Raw genomic sequence first — 24,449 nt, 5'->3', positions numbered from 1 at the left:
AAATATGCAGACATATGTCTCTCATATGGTTGGGTGAGACCACATCTAAGCACATCTGCAAAGTTCAGACTATTTCTTTCTCTGATGATACCACTGAAAAGAAAAATGGCTTTTATAGAAAGGGCCATTCACATTCTTTCAATCAATGAAAAAAAATCCTGAAGCATGATTATTAGGGTGAGGCCAGAGTATTAATTTTTCCTGCCGGACCTAAAGAGGTTCTTGGACTGTGGCTACAGTGAAATGTGGATAAGGAAACCTTTCAGCCTTTCTACGTGTTCTCGACGGTTGGGAGGCAATAGTCCTATAGCCCTCAGGTCAAGGAGGAGAATGTGAACATTACCAGAATTAGGAGAACCTACACTGAGCAGGCAGCCTCCAGAGCAAACGCCTGGTTATCTTTTCTTCCAGGGGTGTGAGAACCTGAAATCTAATCCACAACTCAGAGCAACAAAGTGCATATTCAGTCTGACATACCCGATCCAAATGGTATACTCAGGTTGATTTTCATAGAACTCTAGTCAATATTTTCTGTGTTCCTTCTTCCCTCCAATTGATAATAACCTAGATTCCCAGGTTGCAAGGGAGTTGAATTCTCTTTTAAAATGCAAATAAGGAGAAACTCAATAATAACATATGCCTCTTAGGAGGGAATTGCCTGAGTAGGGCCTGGAAGAGGGCTTACTTTCCATTTTGTCTCAATTGCATTTGGCTGCTTTTGCAAATATTCTCTATCAAAAAGTAAATAAAATAGTTTAAAAGTAACTGTAGGTTCTGGAGTAATGTACATTCTATAAATGAAAGCCATAAGAATCTCTCTGGCACTAACAGGTTTGGCTCAGTGGATAGAGCATTGGCCTACGGACTGAAGGGTCCCAGGTTCGATTCCGGTCAAGGGCATGTACCTTGGTTACAGGCACATCCCCAGTAGGGGGACGTGCAGGAGGCAGCTGATCCATATTTCTCTCTCATCGATGTTTCTAGCTCTCTATCCCTCTCCCTTCTTCTCTGTAAAATCAATAAAATATATATATTTTTGAAAAGAGTCTCTCTGGATAATTACATGAAAATCCAGAATTTGGACAGTGCGAAGCCATGACTCTCAGCCTTCTTCCCACCTGTACACTCATGAGCAGAGTGCGAGTGGGGGTGGCAGGGAGTGGGCGTGAGGTGGGGGCTGCTTATCAGAAGTGAGAGTCACACCTTTGAAGAGGTCCTGAGTGACTCAGAGCTGACTCCCTCCCAGCGTCCCCTCCTACACTTTGAAAATCGCAGCTAAGATGGTAGGAGGAAGACGGGCAAGTGGAAAACTGCTCTTAAAGAGAGCAAAGAAAAACACAACACAAGAAAGTGCAAGAGTTAGAACACCCAAGGGCTACAGTGGAGGCTCCCAGACACAAGGGCTTCACAAAAGGCCGTGCCCGGGATGCTCAGGGGCACCTGAGGGGCGAAGGGGGCAGGAGGCTGTGCAATCGGCAGAGCACCCAACAGAGCTGCAGACTAAAAGCTTGCCTGGCTCCGAACCCCACTCCCCAAAATGACAAACATAAGGTCAAAGTTAACGGTTTCCACAGGAGTTAGAAGGTGAAAGTAAAACATCTGCTGAGAAATCCTCTAACCATGGTGACTTTTTAGTTTTTACTTCACCCAAATTTTCCTCTTGAGTTCCTACTGTCAGCGTCTGTCCTAAATTTCCCGCCATAGATCTCATATAAGAAATTAAATGTAACACCCCCAGAGGGAGGGGAAGGAAGTAGAAAAAAATGAAACTATTAATAGCTGAGGCTTTGAGTTATGGGAATATAAGTGATTTTTTGTTTTTCCCTATATGTTCTATATTTTTAAGATTTTATGTGTGACACAGAAATGATTTTATATGTATGGCTATGTATGTGTATAATAGGTAATGCTTTTAAAATTGGTAAAAAGATATTTTTAAAAATAAGAAAGCAGCCCTAGCCGGTTTGGCTCATTGGATAGAGCATTGGCCTGCAGCCTTCACCCTGGGTTTGATTCCGGTCAAAGGTACATGCCCGGGTTGCGAGCTTGATCCCCGATGGGGGGGGGGTGCAGGTGGCAGCTGATCAGTGATTCTCTCTCATCACTGATATTTCTATCTCTGTCTCCCTCTCCCTTCCTCTCTGAAATCAATAAAAATATATTTTAAAAAATAAGAAGAACGCAGCCCTGCCTGGTGTGGCTCAGTTGGTTGAGTGTCATCCTATGCACTGGTTCAATTCCCTGTCAGGACACATGCCCTAGTTGCAGGCTCCATCCCCAGTAGGGGGCATGCAGGAGGTAGAAAATCAATGGTTCTCTCTTGTGGATGTTTCTCTCTCTCTCCCTCTCTTTTCCTCTCTCTCTCGAGTCAATAAAAACATGAAAGAGAGAGAGAGAGAAGAGAGAGAGAGAGAGAGAGCCCTAGCCAGTTTTGCGCAGTGGATAGAGCATCAGCCTTTGGACTGAAGGGTCCCTGGGTTTGATTCCTGTCAAGGGCACATACCCGGGTTGCACCCCAGTAGGGGGTGTGCAGGAGGCAGCTAATCAAAGATTCTCTCTCATCATTGATTTTTATCTTTCTCCCTTCCTCTCTGAAATCAATAAAAATGTATATAAAAAATAATTAAAAAAATAAGAAAGCACCTCTTATTTATACATTGTAATCATGCAATTATCCAAAGTATTCTGAGACATACTTCATCTCTCCATGAGCAAATGGAGCTCCTTTCGGTAGATAAACCCGTGGTGGAGGTCGAACTCTGCGTCCCAGACCTGGACCAAGAGCTGTGGGCTTCTGTGGGTGTGGGGCTTCCACTGGATGAAAACGGTGACATGGACTCACTGCAGGAACAAACGGAGGCAACATAAATATTTCCTGGGAAGAGGTTATGCTGGAAACTGGCTTTGCTTCTCTGAGCCACTTCCTCTTTCTTTCTTTAAATACATTGGCCAATTTCACAGCACACAGAATTTTCAAATACTGATGCAATGTAACATTTCACTAATTTTAGTTTTATCTGAAAATAAAACTGCTTGTTTACTTTTAGAAATTCATGGCCAATCTTCGATTTTGTGTCCCATATTCATTATGGGCACATTTTAGTTTTGCAATCAGAAGTGTTTCATAGGTTAATTCTTACCAGGTATATTTATCAATGGCTTTCTGCACATTTCTTTGTAAAATGTGCTTTTTACAGGAAAATGGTGTTTCCCAGATCCTTCTGACAGTCCTCTCCTGAAAAATAAAATACTAAAAGTATTTCTAATGTAATAATATAATTTTATTCATTAAGACTTTTAAAATTTCCCTTTGTATAAAGTTGCTCCCTCCCTCCTGCCAGGTCCTCCTATATCCACACGTGTGCACACACATGCCACATAGCCATCCAATGTGAAAGAATCAACATTATATTTATTTTTTGTCAGATCAGCAAAAAAACTATTTTTGGTTGTGCAGCAGAATTTCAGTAACTAGTTTATGTGTGCCATGAGATAAAAAGGTTGAAAATTGCTGCGCTTTATAGATAGATCAGGTTGATCTTGCTCACTGCTATTATTATTAGCAAATGCTACCCTATGAAAATGTTCTTGTTAACTTGCACCTCCCACAACATTTCTTAGTATGCATGTCTCTTTTTGTTTGTTTTTATTTCTTTAAACTTTTTAAATTACAGTTGACTTTCAGTATTATATTAGTTTCAGGTGTACAGCATAGTGCTTAGACATTTATACACCTTACGAAGTGATCCCCTGACATTTCAAGTACCCACCTGGCACCGTACATATTATTACAATACTAAAGGTCCGGTGCACAAAATTCGTGCATGGGGGGGAGGGAGATGTCCCTGAGCCCAGCCTGCACCCTCTCCAATCTGGGACCCCTTGAGGGATGTCCAACTGCCCATTTAGGCCTGATCCTACTGGGATCAGGCCTAAATGGGCAGTTGGACATCCCTCTCACAATCCAGGACTGCTGGCTCCCAACTGCTCACCTGCCTGCCTTCCTGATTGCCCCTAACCACTTCTGCCTGCCAGCCTGATCACCTCCTAACCACTCCCCTGCCAGCCTGATTGATGCCCAACTGCTCCCCTGCCAGCCTGATTACCCCTAACTGCCCTCCTCTCAGACCTGGTCACCCCTAACTGCCCTCCCCTGCTGGCCATCTTGTGGTGGCAATCTTGTGTCCACATGGGGGCAGTCATCTTGTGTGTTGGAGTGATGGTCAATTTGCATATTATTCTTTTTTTAAAAAATTACTTTATTGATTAAGGTATCACATATTTGTCATTAACCCCCCCTTCCCATTTCCATCCCAACCCCCACACACACAAGTCCCCCTCCCCCTGATGTCCGTGATCATTGGTTAGGCTCATATGCAAGCACACAAGTCCTTTGGTTGATCTATCTCCCTTGTCCCCCCCTCCCCTACCTTCCCTCTGAGGTCTGACAGTCTGATCAATGCTGTTCTTGTTCTTCAGTCTATGTTGTTCATCTTTTCCCCTAGATGAGTGAGCTCATGTGCTACTAGAAATACACTTATAGGAACCGAAAATGAGACAAGCAATAATGGTTATGCTGAGAGGCAAATGAATCAGTCTATAGTGAGTTTCTTTCTGGGCCAACAGTTCTTTTGAGTCCCGATTTCTATGTCCAATAGTTGTTTATGTGTACATAACAGCAATGATATTTCAGTTCTGGATGGTGGACAAATGGTGGTAATGCAGGTCCAACCCTCTCTGGTTTGTGCATATTATTCTTTTATTAGATAGGATTAGATAGGATAGAGGCCTGGTGCATGGGTGGGGGCCAGCTGGTTTGCCCTGGAGGGTGTCCCGGATCAGGGTGGGAGTTTCCTTGGGGCATGGGGCGGCCTGGGTGAGGGGCCTGTGGTGGTTTGCAGGCTGGCCATTACCCCTGGTGACCCAAGTGGAGGCCCTGGTATCTGGGATTTATTTATCTTCTATAATTGAAACTTCGTAGCCTTGAATGGAGCCAAGCCTCCTGCACTGTGGCCACAGCCATTTTTGTTGGGATTTATTTATCTTCTATAATTGAAACTTTGTAGCCCTGAGAGGAGGCCAAGGCAGGTCAGGGCTGCAGGAGCTTGGCTTCCTCCATCACCAGGGGCAACTCAGTTCTGCTCTCTCCAGTTCTGTGGCTGCCACCATTTTTGTTGGGATTTATTTATCTTCTATAATTGAAACTTTGTAGCCTTGAGCGGAGGCCTGAGCCAGCCAGGGCAAACAGAAAGCTTGGCTTCCTCCATTGCCGGGGAAACCCAAGCCGGCTGCTCTCTCTGTGGCTGCAGCCATCTTGGTTGGGTTAATTTGCATAGTTGCTCCTGAATGGCTGGTGGGTGTGGCTTGTGGGTATAGTGGAGGTATGGTCAATTTGCATATTACTCTTTTATTAGATAGGATTATTGACTATATTCCCTGTGCTGTACTTAACACCCATGAATTTGTACTTCTTAAACCCTTTACCTTCCTCACCCACCCCTCCAACCCACCTCCCATCTGGCAACCATCAGTTTGTGTCCTGCATCTGTGAGTCTGTTTCTCTTTTATATGGTTACTTTGCTCTTTAGATTAAACATATAAGTGAAGTCATATGGTCTTTGTCTTTTTCTCTCTGACTTATTTCACTTAGCATAATACCCTCTAGGGCCATCCATGTTTTTGTAAATGGTAAGATTTCTCCTTTTTATGGCCAAGTAATCTATATATATAAAAACCCAGCAACTGGAATGGCAGAATGACCAGAATGACTGGAACAAATAGTGGTTATGACACGCACTGCAGCAGCCAGCCAGCCTGATTTGAGCCCCAATCGGCACCTGCCCCATCCCCCCCCACCGACCCAGCCCCCAATCAGCATTCAACACCCCAACTGGGGGCGAGGCCTGCCAGCCAACCGCCCATGGCCCTTCCTCACTGCCGGCCCAATGGGCCCCCATTGGGGCAGGCTGGCTGGACCCCACCCATGCACGAATTTGTGCATTGAGCCTCAGAGATCATAATAATCTGGCCACTCAGTGTGTGTGTGTGTGTGTGTGTGTGTGTGTGTGTGTGTGTGTGTGTATGTGTGTGTGGATATATATATTATGATCTCTGAACGCCCGGTGCATGGATTCGTGCATGGGTGGGGTCCGGCCAGCCTGGCCAGCGGGAGGGATCATGGGTGGTTGGCCGGCCTGCCTGCTGGTCGAACTCCTGGTTGAGGGGACAATTTGCATATTAGCCTTTTATTATATAGGATATATACCGAGTGGCCAGATTATTATGCGTTCAGAGATCATAATAATCTGGCCACTCAGTGTATATTCCACACCATCTTTATCCAATCCTCTGTGGGTGAGCACTTATGTTGCTTAAGCTCTCTTTCAATACTTGTCTTTTCATTATGATGATCTTGACACTTTATTAGCTTTCTTTACCTGTAGCACCGAAACCATGCCTGTCAGGAAATGTTGCCCTGTTTCTTAAAAAACAAATCAATAGGCAGAGATTCAATCAGTGCCTCTAAAGAGTATGATTTTGCTCTCAGATTACTCTGAATGTTCATGCTTAAATCAAAAGATTACACTGTGACCAGACTCAAAAATATTCTTCAAATTACAGACATTTCTGGAACTATTTTAACCTTCATAAAGAAAGAAAATTCACAGTAGCTAATATCTCCAAAAAATGGAGATTTCAACAGAATGGAGTCCCTCCAGCACTCATTTAGCTTTTCTTGCTCCTACTTAGCATCTCCTCTCCTTTTGTGCAACTTGAAAACGCATACCCATTTGTTTTTGTTTCCAACTAACTAATTTCTTCTTCCAGAATATTCACCCTTTTCCTGAGGTCATGGGGTGGGGTGGGAGGAGTGGGAAGGAGGAAGTTCAAACTAAGAAAATTATTTACAAAATGGGAGAACTAGTTTCTCTCCTCACATTACACCATGTCCTTGCCAAGAGGAACACTCCTGCTCACTTCAAAGTGAAGTGAGACCACGAGGTCTCCAAGACAGGGGTGCTGGCCAGCTATGGGGGTGGGGGTGAGGATTACTAGAAAATGGACGCCTTGAAACGACTTTCAGACCATTTCTCCAACTTTTTCTCCTCTGCTCTTCCCCACATCTTCAAAGTCTCTGGACTTCTGTGGGACTCCTTGAACTTCCAAGGTCAGTGTAATGGCTCATACATTTGACCACAGAATTCAGGAGAATTCGGAAGAGGAACTTGAGCCCATCCACTCAATGACTGCCCAAGGTCACAAGGACGACAGGGGTGGAGCTGGTCTCTCCACGAACCTCAGGTTCCTGACATTGTAAACTAACAACAGAATCTGCAAACGTTTACCTTTTGTTTTTCTTTTTATGTCTTGTTTTGCGTCATTGGTTTCTCTGTCTTCCAGTCATTCAGTATTGTACTGTTGTTTCATGCAATATACTGAACATCTTTAATTCCCTGTAAACTATCAACTCCTACATCAGCCCTACAGTCTAGGAAAATGTACACAACTTACAGGATGCGTCCTACAAATACCTTAAATCTTGAACGTGGTGGAACATTTAAGCTTTTATTACATACCACCTAGACCTGTAACAGCTCTACCCTAGTTCCTTATATTTTAGAGATGAAAAACGTCAGCTTCGTGGGTACATTTAGGGCTGCTCATTTGCAGACAGGACCTACTTTGGGGTGTAAACCGAAGTGCAACAACGGAACCGCAGTGTATTAGTTTGTTGATGTATCAAAGTTAAGGCTGAGTCCCAGTCTCCATGAGCCACTCCATTCTAGTTGTCAAGGAAATGACTGGATCATCTGCTTTTACTTTGAAGAAGCTGCCTCCCGATAGCCCACAAACCAGTGCCTGTAGAAATTCAAGTATTCAACAGTCATGGCAGCTTCAATGTTGTATTCCTGTTCAGAGGGGTTGTCTGAAATGAGCCCTGTATCTGCACGGGCTGAAATGCAGGGTGACTTTCTGGAATGAACTGGCCTTCGCGAACCTGCCCCTCCCTGTAAAACACTCAGGCTGTCCTGACTTAACACAGGAACCTGCTGGAAGTAACCTGGGCGGGGGATGGCAGGAGAAGTCAAATCAGGTGTCATGGACGCTTCTGAGAGCCAGTGAGCGACTTCCCCTGGCCGGCCCGCTCGATGTCAGCACGAGAATTTCAGGAATGGATGCAAGGAAGCAGAAGCGATGGAGTCCAGCTTTGCAGGCAGCAGGGAAAATCACGCACATTGCACAAACATACCACCCGGCAGAGTTCACCCCTTCCCTTCCCAGACCAGGACTCACCCAATCACGATCAGCCCCAGGCCTGCGCTCGCGTCTCCCGGCCCCGGCCCCGCGCCTCCAGGCCTGGGCGCCCCGGCGCGCCCACACCCCGCGCGGACCCCCTGCAGGCGGCGGGCCCCGCGCCCCCGCGCCCCCGGGACCTCGGCTCCCCGCCCGCCCAGCGCTGCGCCCCCCGCCCGGCTGACCCCGCACATGCGGCCGAGTCGCGTCCGGGAACCGCGAGCCTCCAGCGGCGCGGCCACGGGTGCTCCGGGCCGGGGCGGCGCGGCCCACGGGCGAGGCGGCTCGCCGGGCGCGCAGGAGGCTCCCCCGCCAGACCCGGAGGCCCCGCCGGGGCCGGATTCCTGTGCGGCGGGGCGACACCTCCGGCCCCTGCGCGCCCCCTTTCCCTCCTCCTCCCGGGTCGCCGCGCCGGAGGTCGGGTTGGACCCGGTGGTGGGTCCCCAGCTCCCCCTCTTCCCAAACCTGGGCGGGCTCCCCGCCCCCATCCGCCGGCTCCCCGCCCTCCCCGCCTCCCCCTTTCCCAGGACCCTGACCTCCGGGAGAGCACGCGGTTCCCCTTCCCGCCGCCAGAGGCCAGATTGCACCTTCCCGGGACCTGAGCTTTGGCTGAAGGTCGCTCAGCCTCTTGGCACCAGCTCCAGGGGCCACTCCTGGCCTCCAGGGAGCAAGGGCTGGCCTTCCCGCTCCCCTTGTCTGGGTGGGAAGGTCTGTCCAGACAAGTGTTTGCCATCCATCTATAAGTATAAATATAAATATAAAAATATATATATATATATATATATATATATATATATATATATATATAATCTACAAATCTATCAGGAAGGATAAAGATGTGCTGTAGACCTGGGTATAGATGCATCTTACTGGTTCCAGTTCTCTGGAGAACCCTGACTAATACGTTGGTGAAACTGGAATGAAATATAGAGTTCAGTTAATAATAATGCATCACTGTTGGTTCATTAATTGTGACAAATGTACCATAGTAATATGAAATGTTGATAATAGGAAGCAACTTTTCTGTACATTTAAAACTATTCTAAAATTAAAAACTTCTATTTTAAAATGCTTTGAACTCCTCTATACATTTAAGTAGTTACGAGTAACTACTTTACAATAAGTCCAATAAAAACAATGTTGTGTTTATTCATTTTAATGTGAATAATATAATAAGCTTAGAAAATGCTAGTAAACTATGAAGTTCACAGCTTATGTGATATAGAGAAATATAGAATTAATATGTGATTTAAAATTTAAAAAATGAAAAAATATTACCTAGGTGGCAAAACTTATAAGGGCATTATTTTTAAATGATAACAAGAAATGTCAATAGTTATATCTTCTAAATAATAACATAAACTTGCTTTATATGAATTTTTTTTAGGACAGCCTATGTAAAGCAACATACAACTACAGGGTGTGCCCAAAAATGTATACACACACTTTGAATAATTATAAAAAGCAGTGTTTGTTAAAATACATTTCATTTTCAAAATGTAATAGAACCAGCTGCTAAAGTGTGTGTACATTTTGGGGGACACCCTGTATGTATTGGACTGGATTAACATTTTCTGCGATACTGCTACATCTCCACTAGATGTCAGACTTTCCCATCTTTTGTCACTAAAAGCCATGTCAGATGGATTTTAATGTGTTTTTGTTGCTATTTGCAAAATGTAGGATGTAGCGAAAATTCATTTCAGTGCAGATGTAGAATCCTGGTTAGATAGGAAATCACTTTTGCAGCGAGCAATAGCTAGTGTGCACAGCCAACAGAAAGTGTCCAGATGCTGACACGCACCACGGATGAATGCTCTCACTCCTGCAGGCATACAGGGTCCCAGAACCACATACCTTACTTCTCAACTCACAACCGCCTGAAAGGTGGCTACTTTTTTGTACAAGAAAGCATTATTAAGTTACCAAGGGCAAACACTTTTATTTAGAGCTGTCCAGTCTGACTTCAAAAGCGTACCCTTTTTAAGATTCATCTCAGATTTATTTGCAGATTTCTGCTCTCAAATTCCTTTTTTCATAAGATGTTCTATGACCATCTGTAGTCGATTTACAAATATGTTTTGTAACAATATTCGATTTTTCTTTGGCTTGTTTTGACACCATGTGTGTTTTTCATGGGTGTCTTGCCTGTTAGCATTACAAATGAAAGTTAATTTTCTAAAGTAAAAATTTTCTAGATGTAATTTACTTACAGGATATTTTTCCTTACATGATATTCTTCTATTATCCACCCTTTTTTATTTAAATATTAGGAGGCTTTTGGAAATTTTATAATGTAGTCTTGATAGCTTTTAAATTTTAATTTTTTGCACTAAAATATGACTGCTTTAGGTTCATTACATGTTACACAATTTTACCATGAGATGAACTACCAATAAAAATTTTAGTTAACACTTTAGGAACAGATTTTTGTCTAGTACCATTAATTTTTTTCTAGAATATTTGCTTATTTCAATTAGCCAATTTAAATTAGCCTGAGAACTTGACTACTATTTTACTGTCAAATTTAATACTCTAACAACAATCTTATTTTACCCTGTGTAGATTAGTGGAAAGGATTATTTGCCTTCTTGAGTAGGCCCTGAGCATTCCTGGTGCTAGGCTGGATTTAGATATCAAAAACCCACTTCCCCACACCATGGTACAAGACAACTCAAACAAGTCTTGTTGCAGTGAGAGGGCAGCTGCTGTCGGCCAAGTCTCTGTCTGTTACCTGGGTCCTGATTTGAGGGAAGTGAAACAGCCATGGGGGCAGGAGACCTCCCTCAGAAGGGGTGAGGGTTCAGGCCCCTGCAAAGTTGGGGGGGTGAGGGTCTGTGCCCCACCTCTGTTGACCATGAGTACAAATTTTTAGAGTAGGTCTGTTACAGGAAATATACCACCAACTACCTTACAAGTAGATTTTACTTTTCATTACCATCTTAAACAATTTGTTAAAAAAACAAACTACTTGCCCTAACAGGTTTGGATCAGTGGATAAGAGTGTCGGCTTGTGGACTCAGGGCTCCAGGTTCGATTCTGGTCAAGGACATGTACCTTTGTTGTGGGCACATCCCCATTAGGGGGTGTGCAGGAGGCAGCTGATTGATGTTTCTCTCTCATCGATGTTTCTAACTCTCTGTCCCTATCCCTTCCTCTCTGTAAAAAATCAATAAAAATATTTTTTAAAAAACTACTTGGTTATACATATTGTGGATAATATACTGCCTGCATTTGATTCTTACATTTCCCACAGATTAGCCATGTGAAATTAAACCAATTTTTTTCCTTTCTGATGCTCAACTTTTTCATATGTAGAATGAAATAACATTCCTACCTTGTATGTTTGGGGGATTCATGATAATGTCTACAGATGCATGCAGCATCTGGTACCTAGTAGATATGGAAAAGCCAGCTCTTATTTTAAACTAGAGGCCCGGTGCATGAAAATTCATGTACTGGAGTGGGGGGTCCCTCAGCCCAGCCTGCCCCCTCTCACAGTCCGGGAGCCCTCAGGGGCGGGAGGCAACCCAGTGATCAGGGGAAAGCGACGCTCCATCACACCTCTGCTGCTGCCACTGCTGGCAGCGCAAGCCTTGGCCAGCCCGGGTTACATGAGCCTCAGGCAGCCCTGGGCAGCTGGGCAGCTGACATCTGAGGCTTGCCTGTGCCTCAGGCCAGCCCTGGACAGCTGGGGGGCTGATGGGACTGGAGGACTCTGGAGGCAGGCTTGCGGAGTGGCCGGACCTGCCTGGGGGCAGGCCTGGTTGTGCCATGCGCCTGCCACCCCAGTAGGGCTGAGGGGACTGGGCACTGCCATCCTGTGGCTGTGGGCACTGCCATATTTGAGAGCATGGCAGTCAATTAGCATATTCCCTTCTTATTGGCTGTGGGCTCTGCCATCTTTGTGAGGGTGTGATGGTCAATTAGCATATTCCCTCTTTATTGTATAGTATGCTAAGAAGCTTAGATTTGGACAATAATACTATTTCAGCAATGCTCATGTCAGTCAGTGAAACATGATTACAAACATGTCAAATTTAGTAAGTAAAGTGAAAGTATGACTGAGATAGGCCTTTTCTTGAGACTATCACATTCTTTATAATATATTTCATATACTAAAGTTAAAGTTCCCTAGGAATTATCTTTATGCATTCATTTGTTAATGAACTTACTGTTTTTTAAGAGGAAAGGGCTAATTTTATTCAATGTAGACTCTTATTTCAATTGGATTATAAAGAATCTTGAATATACATGAATGGTTTTTAATATTTTTACAGTTTGATATTATGAATTTGCATTAAATGTTATATTTTAAAATAAATCTAGATTTTAATCTTCTATGCATCTATGACATTCTCTGAAATATAATTATTGATATTAAAAGCCAGATGTAAATTGTGAGCTTCCTACATGGTGTTCTTCCTCATTACTGGCACTATAATAAATTTAAGATGACAATGACCCTAAGAAGATATATATGTATATATATGTGTAGGAGGAAGACATATTGTTTAGTTCAGCGTTACTATTCTAGTTATTAAACAACAGCAGGGAAAGTCTTACTTGACTGGTTTCTTGTCATTTCCAAACACCATCAGCTTCTTTCCCAAGTTCACAACTGGATATTTAATAATTTCAAAGACTTTATTTCATTTCTGTGCTTTCTTAAATATGGTGTCTTCATTGGCCATTTCTACCTCTCAAGAATAAAGAGGCAACTTTTGAATTTTTTTCAAAACATATCTAATGAATAGTATGTATTCATGTATTTATTGACTAACAAATAGTATTTAATAAATCATTTCCTATCTAATATGTCTGTATTTCACCTAGTATTCATAGGACCATAAAATGCTCAGATAATTTTTTCTTACAAAGCAAAATTGCTGCCTATCAATTGTAAAATTATTCATATCCAAAGAGATTTGGCTGTTGTTAAGTGAAACAAATATCTACGCAGCACTGGTGTGTGTGTGTGGTGGGGGAGGGAGGAGTATTATCTGTATGTGGGGGATTCGTGTGGACTATTTTTAAATGTTAACTGGTATATTTTCTCCAGTGTTTTCATTAACCTTTGAACCTAACCACATTGAGTAATTCAAGCCTTTTTCTTTTCTTATTGTTTTAGAAAACAGAGAATGCAATTGTTATTTTCCCCCCTTGATTTTTAAAAATATATTTATTGATTTCAGAGAGGAAGGGAGAAGGAGAGAGAGATAGAAACATCAATGATAAGAGAGAATCATCGATCAGCTACCTCCTGCACCACCCCCAATCTGATTTCAAAACTATGCTCTAAAAACTGGACTAATGTAAGTCAGCTATTACAATTTTAGAACGATCAAGGATTCAAATCCCATATCATAACACTGTAGCTATGAACCTGGCACATATCAAACAGTATGCATGTTAGCTATTACATGAGAGAAAATTCAAAATGTGTTTTTTAAATACCCAGCAGAACATACAACGATCACCTCAAATATAAATTTTGCAATCTTTATTTAAAATATATTTTATTGATTTTTTACAGAGAGGAAGGGAGAGGGATAGAGAGCTAAAAACATTGATGAGAGAGAAACATCGACCAGCTGCCTCCTGCACACCCCCCATTGGGTATTGACCGCAACCAAGGTACATGCCCCTGACCGGAATCGAACCTGGGACCTTTTAGTCTGCAGGCTGATGCTCTACCCACTGAGCCAAACCAGTTTCAGCTAATTTTTGCAATCTGAAAGATAATAACAAAGTAAAGAAGATACTTTAAAGTTTAAAAAACTATTGCAAAAACGGGAAGAACAAATTTATTTTCCTGGGTTTGAGCAAATGCTAGACATGGTCAGCCAAGTCAAGTTTATCACTATTTTTAATGAAAGTAATGGTCACCCGACTGTCATAGAAGGCATGATCATATGACAATTGTGTGCTGAGCTCACCACTCATCCCTGTGAACCTACCACGTCCCAGCAGAAAGCATTACTGACTTTGGGAAAACTCCAAGGTGATGAAAACTATCATACGGGAATATTTTAAATGAAAAGAAAAAACTTATTTAACTGCTTATTTTAGAACTGAGGTAAATGTCATGAAGTTTTGTAAAAATGTAATCATTTAAATTGTGAGTGGGTTAGAATCAGTCTTAATGCAAAAGTTCTCCAGGTAATTTATTTTTGGTGGAGGTGGGTGTGGATGTGTGTGGGAGGAGTCAGGGATGGTGGGGTGGGGTGGGGGAGGGGTCTTTGCTGGCAGATCTGACTCTTCTTCCTTCACCAGATCATAAGGCAGAAATCTCCATATAATTATTGATATTAAAAGCCAGATGTAAATTGTGAGCTTCCTACATGATGTTCTTCCTCATTACTGGCACTATAATAAACTTAAGATGACATTGACCCTAAGAAGATATATATGTATATATGTATAGGAGGAAGACATTTTGTTTAGTTCAGCGTTACTATTCTAGTTATTAAACAACAGCAGGGAGCATTGATATTAGGAATTTGCATTAAATGTTATGGAATGGGCCTGGTGGTCTGCCTTTAACCATTTCACTATTCTCTTGTAGGATTCAGAGAGCTGAATATTTTTGCACCCATTTAACTGCTCATTAAAAAAATAAAATTCACCTGAATTCTAAAATGCACACTTGATAAGACGAGTGTTTTCATTCCTGCTCATGGTGATGAAAGAATGTGTGTGCCTGTGAGTGTGTGTGTGTGTGTGTGTGTGTGTTGTGTGTGTGTGTGTGTGTGTGTGTGTGTGTGTGTGTGTGTGTGTTGAGGGAAATGTCTTCCAGTTCCCAGCGAAACGGTTGTCAGCTTTTCCTGGGAACCTGAGGGCACTTTGCAAAGCCCCAGGAGCTCTAAGGTAGACATCAGAGGTGTCCTGGGCATGGCAAGTGCCCTGGGTGCCAGATGATGTTATACATACGTAAATTAACCGGATGTTGCATGGGGAAAACCCATCCCACTTGGGATAAGAATTGGGGCTGATCCTTGAAAAGTAGGGAGGCATCATTTCTTCAAATGGTAGCTGCCCTGCACGCCTGCCATGTTCTGCATTAGAGGCAGGGACCTGAGCTCCTCTCAGAGTCCTGGAGAAAACCAGGCTGTCAGACAACCCCCAAGGCTGAGTCAGAAGTGGCACCAACTCCTCCCCTTCCCCTCCAAGTCCCCTTCATGTCCACTCCGCCCTCTGGTGAACAGCAGAGGGCTGTCTGGGGGAGAGCTGAGCAAAAGCCTGACCAGCGGGTTTAAAAAGAACAGAAAGGCACCGAATTAGGACCCGGAAATGGGCAGGGAGGCTGCCCAGGGGAGTTGGTGGAAGTCCTGGCCAAAGCACAGTGTTGTAAGCGGGCCCAGCAGCGGCTGCTGCAGACAGAGGGGAGGGGTCTCATGGAGGGACGGCCCGGACCCTGCTGCCACTCACGCGTGTCCGGCCTCCTCCGAGTCGCTGTCCGAGGCCCACTCCTCGCCGATGCCCGGCAGGGTGGAGAGGGTCTTGGGGCCCGGCCCGGGGGGGGGGGGGGGCATCCAAGCACTGGGCTCTGGGTCTCCGGGGCCACGCTGGCGGGGGTTCCGTGGGCTCCAGGCTGAACTGCTGCTGCCCACTGCGCCCCGGATGGATGGCAGCGCCGCCCAGACCCCGCCGGGGACGGGGGTCGACCGCGCCCCCGCCCCCAGATGCTCCGGGGAGCTCTGGGCTCTGCGGCCACCGCCAGACGGGGCCCGGGGCAGGTCCTGGGGCAGGTCCCGGGGCAGGTCCCGGGGCAGGTCCTGGGGCAGGTCCCGGGGCAGGTCCTGCGGCGGGGACTGGACTTTGCTTGCTCTGGGGCTACTGGGCAGGGACAAGGGGGTCCCTACTGCTTCTGCCGCGCGGCTGGCGACGCAGACCCTGGGGTAGGAGGCGGTGAGCGGAGGGTGGGGCGCGGCGGGCGCCCCCCGCGGGGTGCAGGGGGAGTCGGGCGCCAAGGCGGGGAGGAGGCGCAGGGTGGGGGCCGTGCTCAGCGCTGTGCCCGCCGGCCCCGCGCTGGCAGCGCCTTCCGATTTGCTGGAGTTCACAGCCGGGGAGGGCACCGCCGGGGGCGCCGGGGGCGCCGGGGACGCAGTCGAGGTCTTGAAGATTTTGGAAAAGAGAGACCCGAGGTCCAACACGGCGACCTTCATGGCTCCGACTTGGAAATGCTGTCCTCGCTGCTGCTGGAGCCTCAAGACCACGGGGAGCCGGGCTGCGGGGCTCCATCCACCCCTGCTCGCAAGGATCCGGAGGAGGCGGCCCGGGCGGGGCGGGGATCCTGGGGTTCCCGTCTGCTGGGGTCCCCGGGGGCCTCTAGTGCGCTCCCCAGGAAAAGGAGCGTCTCTGGGCGCTCAGCCCCGAAGCCCCGGAGACCCCCTTTCCGACGCCCAGATGGCTCGCGGGGCTGAGGCTGCGGGGGGCAGCGGCACCCTCTGTCCCTCTCTGTCCCGGTGCCCTGAGACCCCCAGAGCCCAGGTGCGCGGCTGCCAGATGGGGTGCGGATGGGGCCTCTGGTGGCAGAGTTACCCCATGGGCCTCCAGGACGCGCAGGCGGTTGCTAAGCTAAACAAAAACCCTCCTATCTCCCTGCTAATTGGGCCTGGACTGCAGCTCCCACATCTCAGGGCTGTGTCCACAACAGGTACCCAGGCTCCCCTCCTCATACCTGCCTTAAAGGAACACTGTCCAATTTCCCCATCACCCTTTGAGCTTCCCCCCACTGGCCAGGCTCTGGGCTGAGGGCGAGGAACTTGAACAGAGGGAGATAACCCTGCTTCCAAAGGAGCTGGAACCATCTAGTCTGACAAGACCAACTGTGCCAGGGCAGGGCGGCCAGCTCTCTGGCAGCAGGGAAGGCTGGTAAACAAAAAAACACCTGTTCTCAGGTGAGGGGACTTGAAACAGCAGTGCCCCCTCCTCCCCCTTCAGGGCCAGGTTCAAAGTGTGCCACTAAAAATGTCACAGCGGGTGCCTCACCCAAGAACTTGGAAATAAGATGGGGCCTGACAGCTGAACTAGTAACATCCACATACAGTGTATGTGGCTAACACCCATCCGAGTGGACCAAGAGATTTAACAACTAAAATGTTTCAGAACTCGAATGATAATCAGATTGATTCGATACAAACTCCAAGGCAGATATGAGAGGTAAGAGGTTCTTATTAAGGGGAATACATTTCGTTTTGCTAAATCTGAGGAATTCTATGTGAAAGATAGAGTGTATGAGTGTGATGATCCACAGAAGTGTGGGGTCAGTTCTGAGCAAGATTACAAAATAAGATATTGACAGGGTTTATCCATTAATGTTCAGGAGATGTATTTTCTGATTTGGGGCAGGGAAAGGATATGAATAAATTGACATTCATGAGTATATTTTAGTCTTGTGGCTAGTTACAAACAGGACTCTGAGCCATAGTTAATTTCCATCGGTAATGACAAGTTTTGTATTTCCTCGCAGAGACCGAACCAATCTTCTACCTGTGATATCTACATGCTGTCAGGATCCCTTTTCTGAACCCAACCCCCACAAACAAGCATGTCCTGGGCACTTTTCTACTTCCAGGGTGCGCTCAGCACTGAGATGTGAGAGAAGGGATGTTCTCTTCCCACAGGAGGAATAGCAGCTTCCTAGCACACAAGGTGTCAGGTGAGGGCCTCAGGACACAAGCCCAGCAGATAGCGGCCACCCAGTCAGCACTAATGGGGGAGAGAGCAGCCTGTGCTGAAGAGCGGTGAGAGGCCAGGCTGGTCAGGCTGTCCAGGGCCTTGGATGTCGGAAGAGGGAAGAGCATACAGTTGTCAGCGTGCAACACACCAGCACACAGTGAAGAGTCAAAACGAAGGAAACATCTGAGAGCAGCGAGGGAAACCGGAGGCAGAAGTCTCAGGGTCAGAGCAGGGAAGCTGGGCTAACTTTGTCATGACGCAAGGACACCAGAACCATCCATGTTTCTCATATGTTCATTGTCCCTCTTCCGCAGCAACTAACCAGGTAGCCGTAGAGGGGTGTGAGGTCAGAACATTGGACTCTTTTCATAGAGTGCTCATTCAGGATTGCAAAGCTGTGTCCTCAAGATTGTTTGTTTCTTTCATAAGGACCTTGCTTTTAATTCATAGAGTAATTAAATCCTCAACACATTAGGTTACTCTCAATGCAAGTAGAATCATTTCTAGAATATGCACTCTCAGTGTTTAAACTTCTAATTATCTGATCGGTTCTGGGCTCTTACAGCTGACCAGCCTCTCAGGAGGGAGCCCCACTAACCTGACTCATAAAATCCTCGGGGCTCTCTTTCTCAGCCACAAATTGCCTTCAAAATAAAGATACAATTTCTCAGCCTGGGAGTCAAGGTGCATTCAAGCTGGTCCATGCTACTTGGGAACATCGTCTTGTCCTGGTCACCCTGAGCCACCCTGTGCTCCAAGCAGGGGCCCCGCACTCTTTCTTGAACCCATCACACCCTTCTCTGCTTTGGAGCATTTCCTGCTCATGTTGGCTGCTGCCTGAAGCACTCCGCCCTCCCCCTTCTACTCTTCTTGAGGGGAGTGGTTACATATTCCCTGTTTTGTCCACAGAGATGAGCAGAGTCAGATACAGACAAATCCCATAGTTTCATAGCTGTGGTAGACTTTTGGAGAGATGAGGTCTACTTAACGATATTAAAGAAAATATATTGTAAAGTCTTAAACAGATGAAATAATATCAAAGTGAATAACATAAAGAATGTAAGTTCTTCTCCGTGGACATCCCATAAGGTTGACCAGTGTTTTCCCTCCCAGACATTAGTCTAGCTGCAGAGAACTAAACTTTTTTCCTCCCCAAACATGGCATTACATTATGTACTCTGTTCTGCAGCTTTAAGGTTTATCTTTCATTTACTATTTCCTGAACCTTTTTCCATGTCAGTGCAGATAGATGACTTTAAGAAATAATCAGTTGGAGAAAAGCCTGAAGCATGCTTTTCTCTGCCCTGAAGAGGCCCTGCAGCCTGTACAGGAGCTGCAAGTAAAACGGAGGGGATTGAGCAAAGTAGACATCCAGGGCGTTTCTCAATTTATGTCATCTGCCTGGGCGCCTTCCCTGTCACTATGGACCTGCTCCTAGGAGAGGACACTCCTAGCCCAGCGCCTTTGTAGGAAGGATCGCCTGCAGAAAAGAGAACCAGAGTCAGGATTGGGGTCCCGCTACCTGAAGAAGGAAATTCGTAGTTAGTGAACACAGCCATCGGGCAGGATTGGGGCACCCTTCTCACCATCATTCCCTTTTCCTTCCTCCCTTCCATAGGCGCAGTGGTTTGTCTTTGAGAGTTACTTCATAATTACTGTTCCTTTATCCAACCCCCGCTCTGCCAGCATCTCTTATCTCTACCTCTTCCAGAGACCTTGCCCTTCGTCCTCTCCTACCCGCCCCATGTTCTCTTGGTCCCGAGGATAATTTGGAAACCATTGGGATCACAAAAATATTATTCAGCTCTCCCGTGACCTGATGACGAATTTCACCTACTCCCTCAGGTTGGAGTCCCAGGTCAAAGTAGGGAGCTGTCCTGGGTGACCCTGAAGCTCAGCCAGGATGCAACCCACCTCTGTTCGCAGCCATTCCCAGGAGAGCAGAAGACACAACTGGAAGCATCAGGAGGCTAGGCGCCCAGCCAGGGAAAAACTAACCCCCAAACCGAACTTCAAACCCGGTGCCCCTTTACTTCCATTCTAAAACATACCGCTCCCTCCTTAACGGAGATCAGCCCACCCCAGCCCCAGTGCGCCTCTCCATCCTGAAGTTGCCATAAATTTCATCCCGTTCTCCTCCCCACGCCACCCAAGTGCCTTCGTTTCTGCTCAGCACACTCTGCCTTCAGCATCGGTCTTCCCGTGCGCACTCTGTAGGCGTTTGTCTGCACAATGACAACCCGGGGGCGCTTTCCTCCCAGCCCGGGAGGCTCCAACCCGGTCCCCAGGGGGCAGGGCGGTCCCTGCGCGGGAAGTCCAGCTTCTGGGCGCCTGGGCTTGTGGTTGCAGGAGGAGGGAGAGGCAATTGGGCCTGGAGCCACCTCCTTCCCCCTCAACCCCGCCCACCGCGCCCGCCCCCGGGAATTGCGGGACTCCTCCCAGGGGCCCGCACTTGAACTGCAGGGGCTGGATCAGGCCTTGGCCCCAAGCTCCTGGCCCAAGATTCTGGGCCTCAGTCCCGGCGAGGAGCCGACCGCTGGCGCGATGATGGATGTCTGGCTGGTGCCCGTCGGGCAGAAGCTGCTGCTCTGGGGCGCGCTCAGCGCCCTCACCCTGGCGGGCGCCACCCTCATCCTGAGCTTCCTGCAGATGATGGCGAGCTATGCGCATAACTGGCTGCAAATGAGGCCCATCCCCAGCATTTCGGGCGCCTACCCCTTGTTGGGACACTCGCTGATCCTGGAGCGAGGAGGGACAGGTAAGGGACTGGGCGCCCAGGCCGGCCCCATCCCCACAGGGGCTGCTGGGCCCCTTGCAGGGAACCAAGGCTCGGGAGCACCTCCTGAGCACCACCCGCTTACCCGCCTGGAGCACTGGACTGGAGATGCAGGCTGCTGGGTGAGGGGCGCCTCTGTCACCCCCTGGATAATGGGTTCCCAGCTCTCTCCAGTTTTCATTACATATAAGTGCAGTGTTTCTAAACGCCTGTCTTTCTGCCTTTTCTCTTCTCATTTCCCACCCCCTGGCTGCTGCTATCTTAAACCACATCCTGTAGCCCTAGCCGGCTTGGCTCAGTGGATAGAGCCTTGGCCTGAGGACTGAAGGGTCTGGGGTTTGATTTTGGTCAAGGGCATGTGCCTGGGTTTCTGATTCCATCCCCAGTGCGGGGCGTGCAGGAGGCAGCTGATCAATCGTTCTCTCTAATTATTGATGTTTCTGACTCTCTCTCTCCCTTCCTCTCTGAAATCAATAAAAATATATTTAATAAGAAAAACAACAACAAACAAGAAAACACTGCCTGTTTTCTTCTGTCTTTACTGTTAAAGTCCTAAAGGCAGACACAACTAATAACTTCCCTCTCTCTCTCTCTCTCTCTCTCTCTCTCAGCAAAATAAGGTAGAAGAAATGCACTTGAGACCAGAGCCTCTCCCTCCAGAAATCACAAGATTTCACCACAACTTTCATTCCTCCTTGGCCCTTCCGTGGAGGTTACATAACAACAATGAATTATGATACTTTTCATCAAGGCATGCCCCAAAAGTCATACAGCAAGTTTCAGAAATCTTATTTGTAAAAGAGTGAATCGTTCTTTTATTGAAATCATCTTTTGAAGAGATAGCTTTACGTTATGTTATGATAGGGGTAGAGGGATCACTGTAAGTTAGAAAGCTCTTAAAAGTCCCTGATGTTTGCATCCCCCATGAGGGAGGGTGAGTTAGATCTTAGCACTTCATCTTCATGGCTGTATAAGTGAGATACCCAGAACTGAAAAGATTTGCCCCAAATGACATATTTTAAAACGAGCCCAGAACTAGAATCCAATCAGCCCTCAGCTTCATTGAAGAAGTTTTATAGACTGAACATCAATTCCAAAGCTTAAAGGATTATTTCTTTTCCACTTTCCTTTCTCCAAATAAAAATAATGCTGTCATTTCAACTTCACAAGAATTCATGAGGCCTCATGGGAGAGTGTTGCCAAAATATAGAAAATGTTTCTGGCTGAAGAAATCCAAGTAAACCTTTAACCAACCAAACATCAATGTGACTGATGTTGCAAGTGATGCAGCAAATTTTGATATATGAAAACTACATTTGTAAAAATCATCATGGCGCACACTAAAGGCAGAGCTAATCTTCCCTTCTACCCAAAGGCTTTATAATATTAAAAAATAATGGTGTAGAAATATAGACCCCCCCCCTCCCCAACAGGAAACAATATACTTAAGAAATCTCATCATAGTCTTTTGGGGAATTTTTCTAAGAATTGAAATCTCTGGTGAATAAGATCCATTTCAAAACAAACTGTGAGTTACTGGATTCTTTAAAGCAATTCTCCTTATAGTTACTTCCGGAGAGGAGAGAGTGATAACACATTATCTTTCTCAAGGGGACTTTTTAATGCTTCAACAACTACAGGATCTGGCAGGAGACCAACCTTTGCTCCCTTTCTGCTTGTAACCAAATTGCTTGACTTTTCAAGTTGTTTAAAACTCTTTAAGTTAGCGTGTGTTACCCTTTACTTGTAAACGTCACTATATTACAGTTACTTTGAGGATTAAATTTAATACATGCATTTTCTAGACCAGTGGTCGGCAAACCGCGGCTCGCAAGCCCCATGCGGCTCTTTGGCCCCTTGAGTGTTCTAACGCCACTTCTTCAAAATAGCGCCCACACGTGGTATTTTGTGGAAGAGCCTCACTCAAGGGGCCAAAGAGCCGCATGTGGCTCGCGAGCCATGGTTTGCCGACCACTGTTCTAGACCCTTGTCCAGAACTTGGTTTGAGTCAATTTTTTCATTGTCAGTCATGCACTTATTTGAGGCCCTCCTTTGTGCCCAGCATTGAGCTCAGCAAATTTGGGCAGAGCACAACATTTAAAGGTGTATTCCCCATCCTCAGTACCCTTGTGTCTTATACAAGAGGCTGTGCCTTTCATTGTGTGGCTACCCTCCGCATTCTGGCCTCAGAAGTCTCACCTGGAGAATTGCAACTGACTCCCAACTGGGCTGTTGAACTCTATCTTTTGCTTTTCCAGTCCTTTTTGTCAACACCTGTCTTCCCCAGCTGCTCCCTGCTATGGGGCCCACCGGAGGCCTTCAAACCAGGGATTTTGATTTCCCTGTCTCCTCTGTCAGACCAGACCAAGGCAGTGGTTATGGCCATGCTACATATGTTTTGACACTGTTGATGTGACCTAGCTCCTTTCACAGCAGTTTAGCCACTGGTTTAACTGGAAGGCATTTTGAGTCGGCGTGATGTAATGGGGAAGATGGCACATTGTGTGTGTGGGTGCCTCGGGTACAGAGCCAGGCCTGCATTTACCAGCGCTGTGATATTGTGCAACTACTCAGCTGAGCACAACTTCCTCAGTTGTTCACTAACTTCTGTAATAGTGTTTCTCGTCTGACTGTGGTGAGGCATAAAAGACATAAGGCATCGGAAACCCTTAGCTCTGCTCTGATGTTTAGTTACCTTCCACAGCAAATAAATGACCGAATGAATGTTAGTTATTTTAGAAGATTCATTATTGGGTTTTGAGGTGCCCAAATGTATAAACGCTTTAAACAATTATTACTGTTTCTTCAGTGTCACGTGCAATGCACATCCCTGCACTTTAGTCTCTCTCCCACTGTACTTTGAGCAGCTTGCCCTGAAGCCCAGGGGTGGGGGGAGCTGAGGGATGGGAGAAGGAGCAGGGGTAGTTGAGTATGTGAACATGTATTGGCACAAAAAAGAGCTGGAAAGTCTAATAATTGCTTTTTTATTCCATGCCAATCTGTCCGTGGGGCCCAAATTCCCATTTAAAACAACCCGTCAGAACCTCAGGTGCCATCTGTATTAGCGGCCTCACAGTGCTGTGGGCATTAGTCCTGCTGCTGTCAAGGGGCATTCCCTTTGCCTAGAAAAGCCTGGGTACCACATGCCTCCCAGCCAGTCTGCCCTCCTTATCCCTCCCTCCCTGGATTTTGCCAGCAATCTCAGGAGAGGCCTCATTTCCCAACCTAATTAGAAAGCCAGTCCTCCCGTGACCTCATGTTGTTTGACTTGGGCTCTGTCTAACCTTTGCCAGGTCTTTTCTCTGAGGGCTGGACCCTGTACCCCTAAATCTTTTAGTCACTGTATTCCCCGACTCAACCTCCACTCCCGGATCACACTCACCAATTTAATATTTCTTGAGCTGACCCAGAGTTTTGTCATTGTTTGACCTTTCTGAATGCTGGGCTGCATTCCCCAGATGGGGCCTCAGGGATTTCAATACAGAAAGGGTTAACTCCCAAACTTTCCTCACTACTTCAGTGTTGTTGGGATTACTGGTCACCATTTCCCCACACCCAATATAAGGACCAGCCATAAAGCAGGACCAGGGCCTCTAATACTGGCTGCATCCAACCCCAGTCTTTTTCCCACCCCAGAAGCTTCCTGTAGCCTCGGAATACCAAGTTATCTAACCTGTGGTTTTAATACTCATCA

The 24,449-nt window shown here is 46.5% G+C and overlaps 2 protein-coding genes across 2 annotated transcripts in view; one reads left to right on the top strand and one right to left on the bottom strand.

Annotated features, from left to right (window-relative positions):
- Nucleotides 1-16,463, bottom strand: part of LOC114230002 (protein FAM149A-like) — a 34,893-nt gene extending 18,430 nt beyond the window's left edge. The window contains 4 exon segments of the mRNA XM_054719938.1: nucleotides 2,697-2,841; nucleotides 3,141-3,183; nucleotides 3,186-3,235; nucleotides 15,727-16,463. Coding sequence (XP_054575913.1) covers nucleotides 2,697-2,841; nucleotides 3,141-3,183; nucleotides 3,186-3,235; nucleotides 15,727-16,463 — 975 coding nt within the window.
- Nucleotides 16,464-20,508: 4,045 nt separating this feature from the next.
- The window catches only part of LOC129150124 (cytochrome P450 4V2-like), a 35,391-nt gene continuing 31,450 nt past the window's right edge, over nucleotides 20,509-24,449 (top strand). Inside the window, exon 1 of the mRNA XM_054720331.1 lies at nucleotides 20,509-20,737. Within this exon, the coding sequence (XP_054576306.1) occupies nucleotides 20,524-20,737 (214 nt within the window). The 5' untranslated portion in view covers nucleotides 20,509-20,523. The remainder of the gene's footprint in view (nucleotides 20,738-24,449) is intronic.

This window comes from Eptesicus fuscus, chromosome 8, assembly GCF_027574615.1.
Source record: "Eptesicus fuscus isolate TK198812 chromosome 8, DD_ASM_mEF_20220401, whole genome shotgun sequence".
Lineage (NCBI taxonomy): Eukaryota > Metazoa > Chordata > Mammalia > Chiroptera > Vespertilionidae > Eptesicus > Eptesicus fuscus.
Note: the sequence above shows the minus strand (reverse complement) of the source record. Positions and strands in the feature narration are given on the sequence as shown.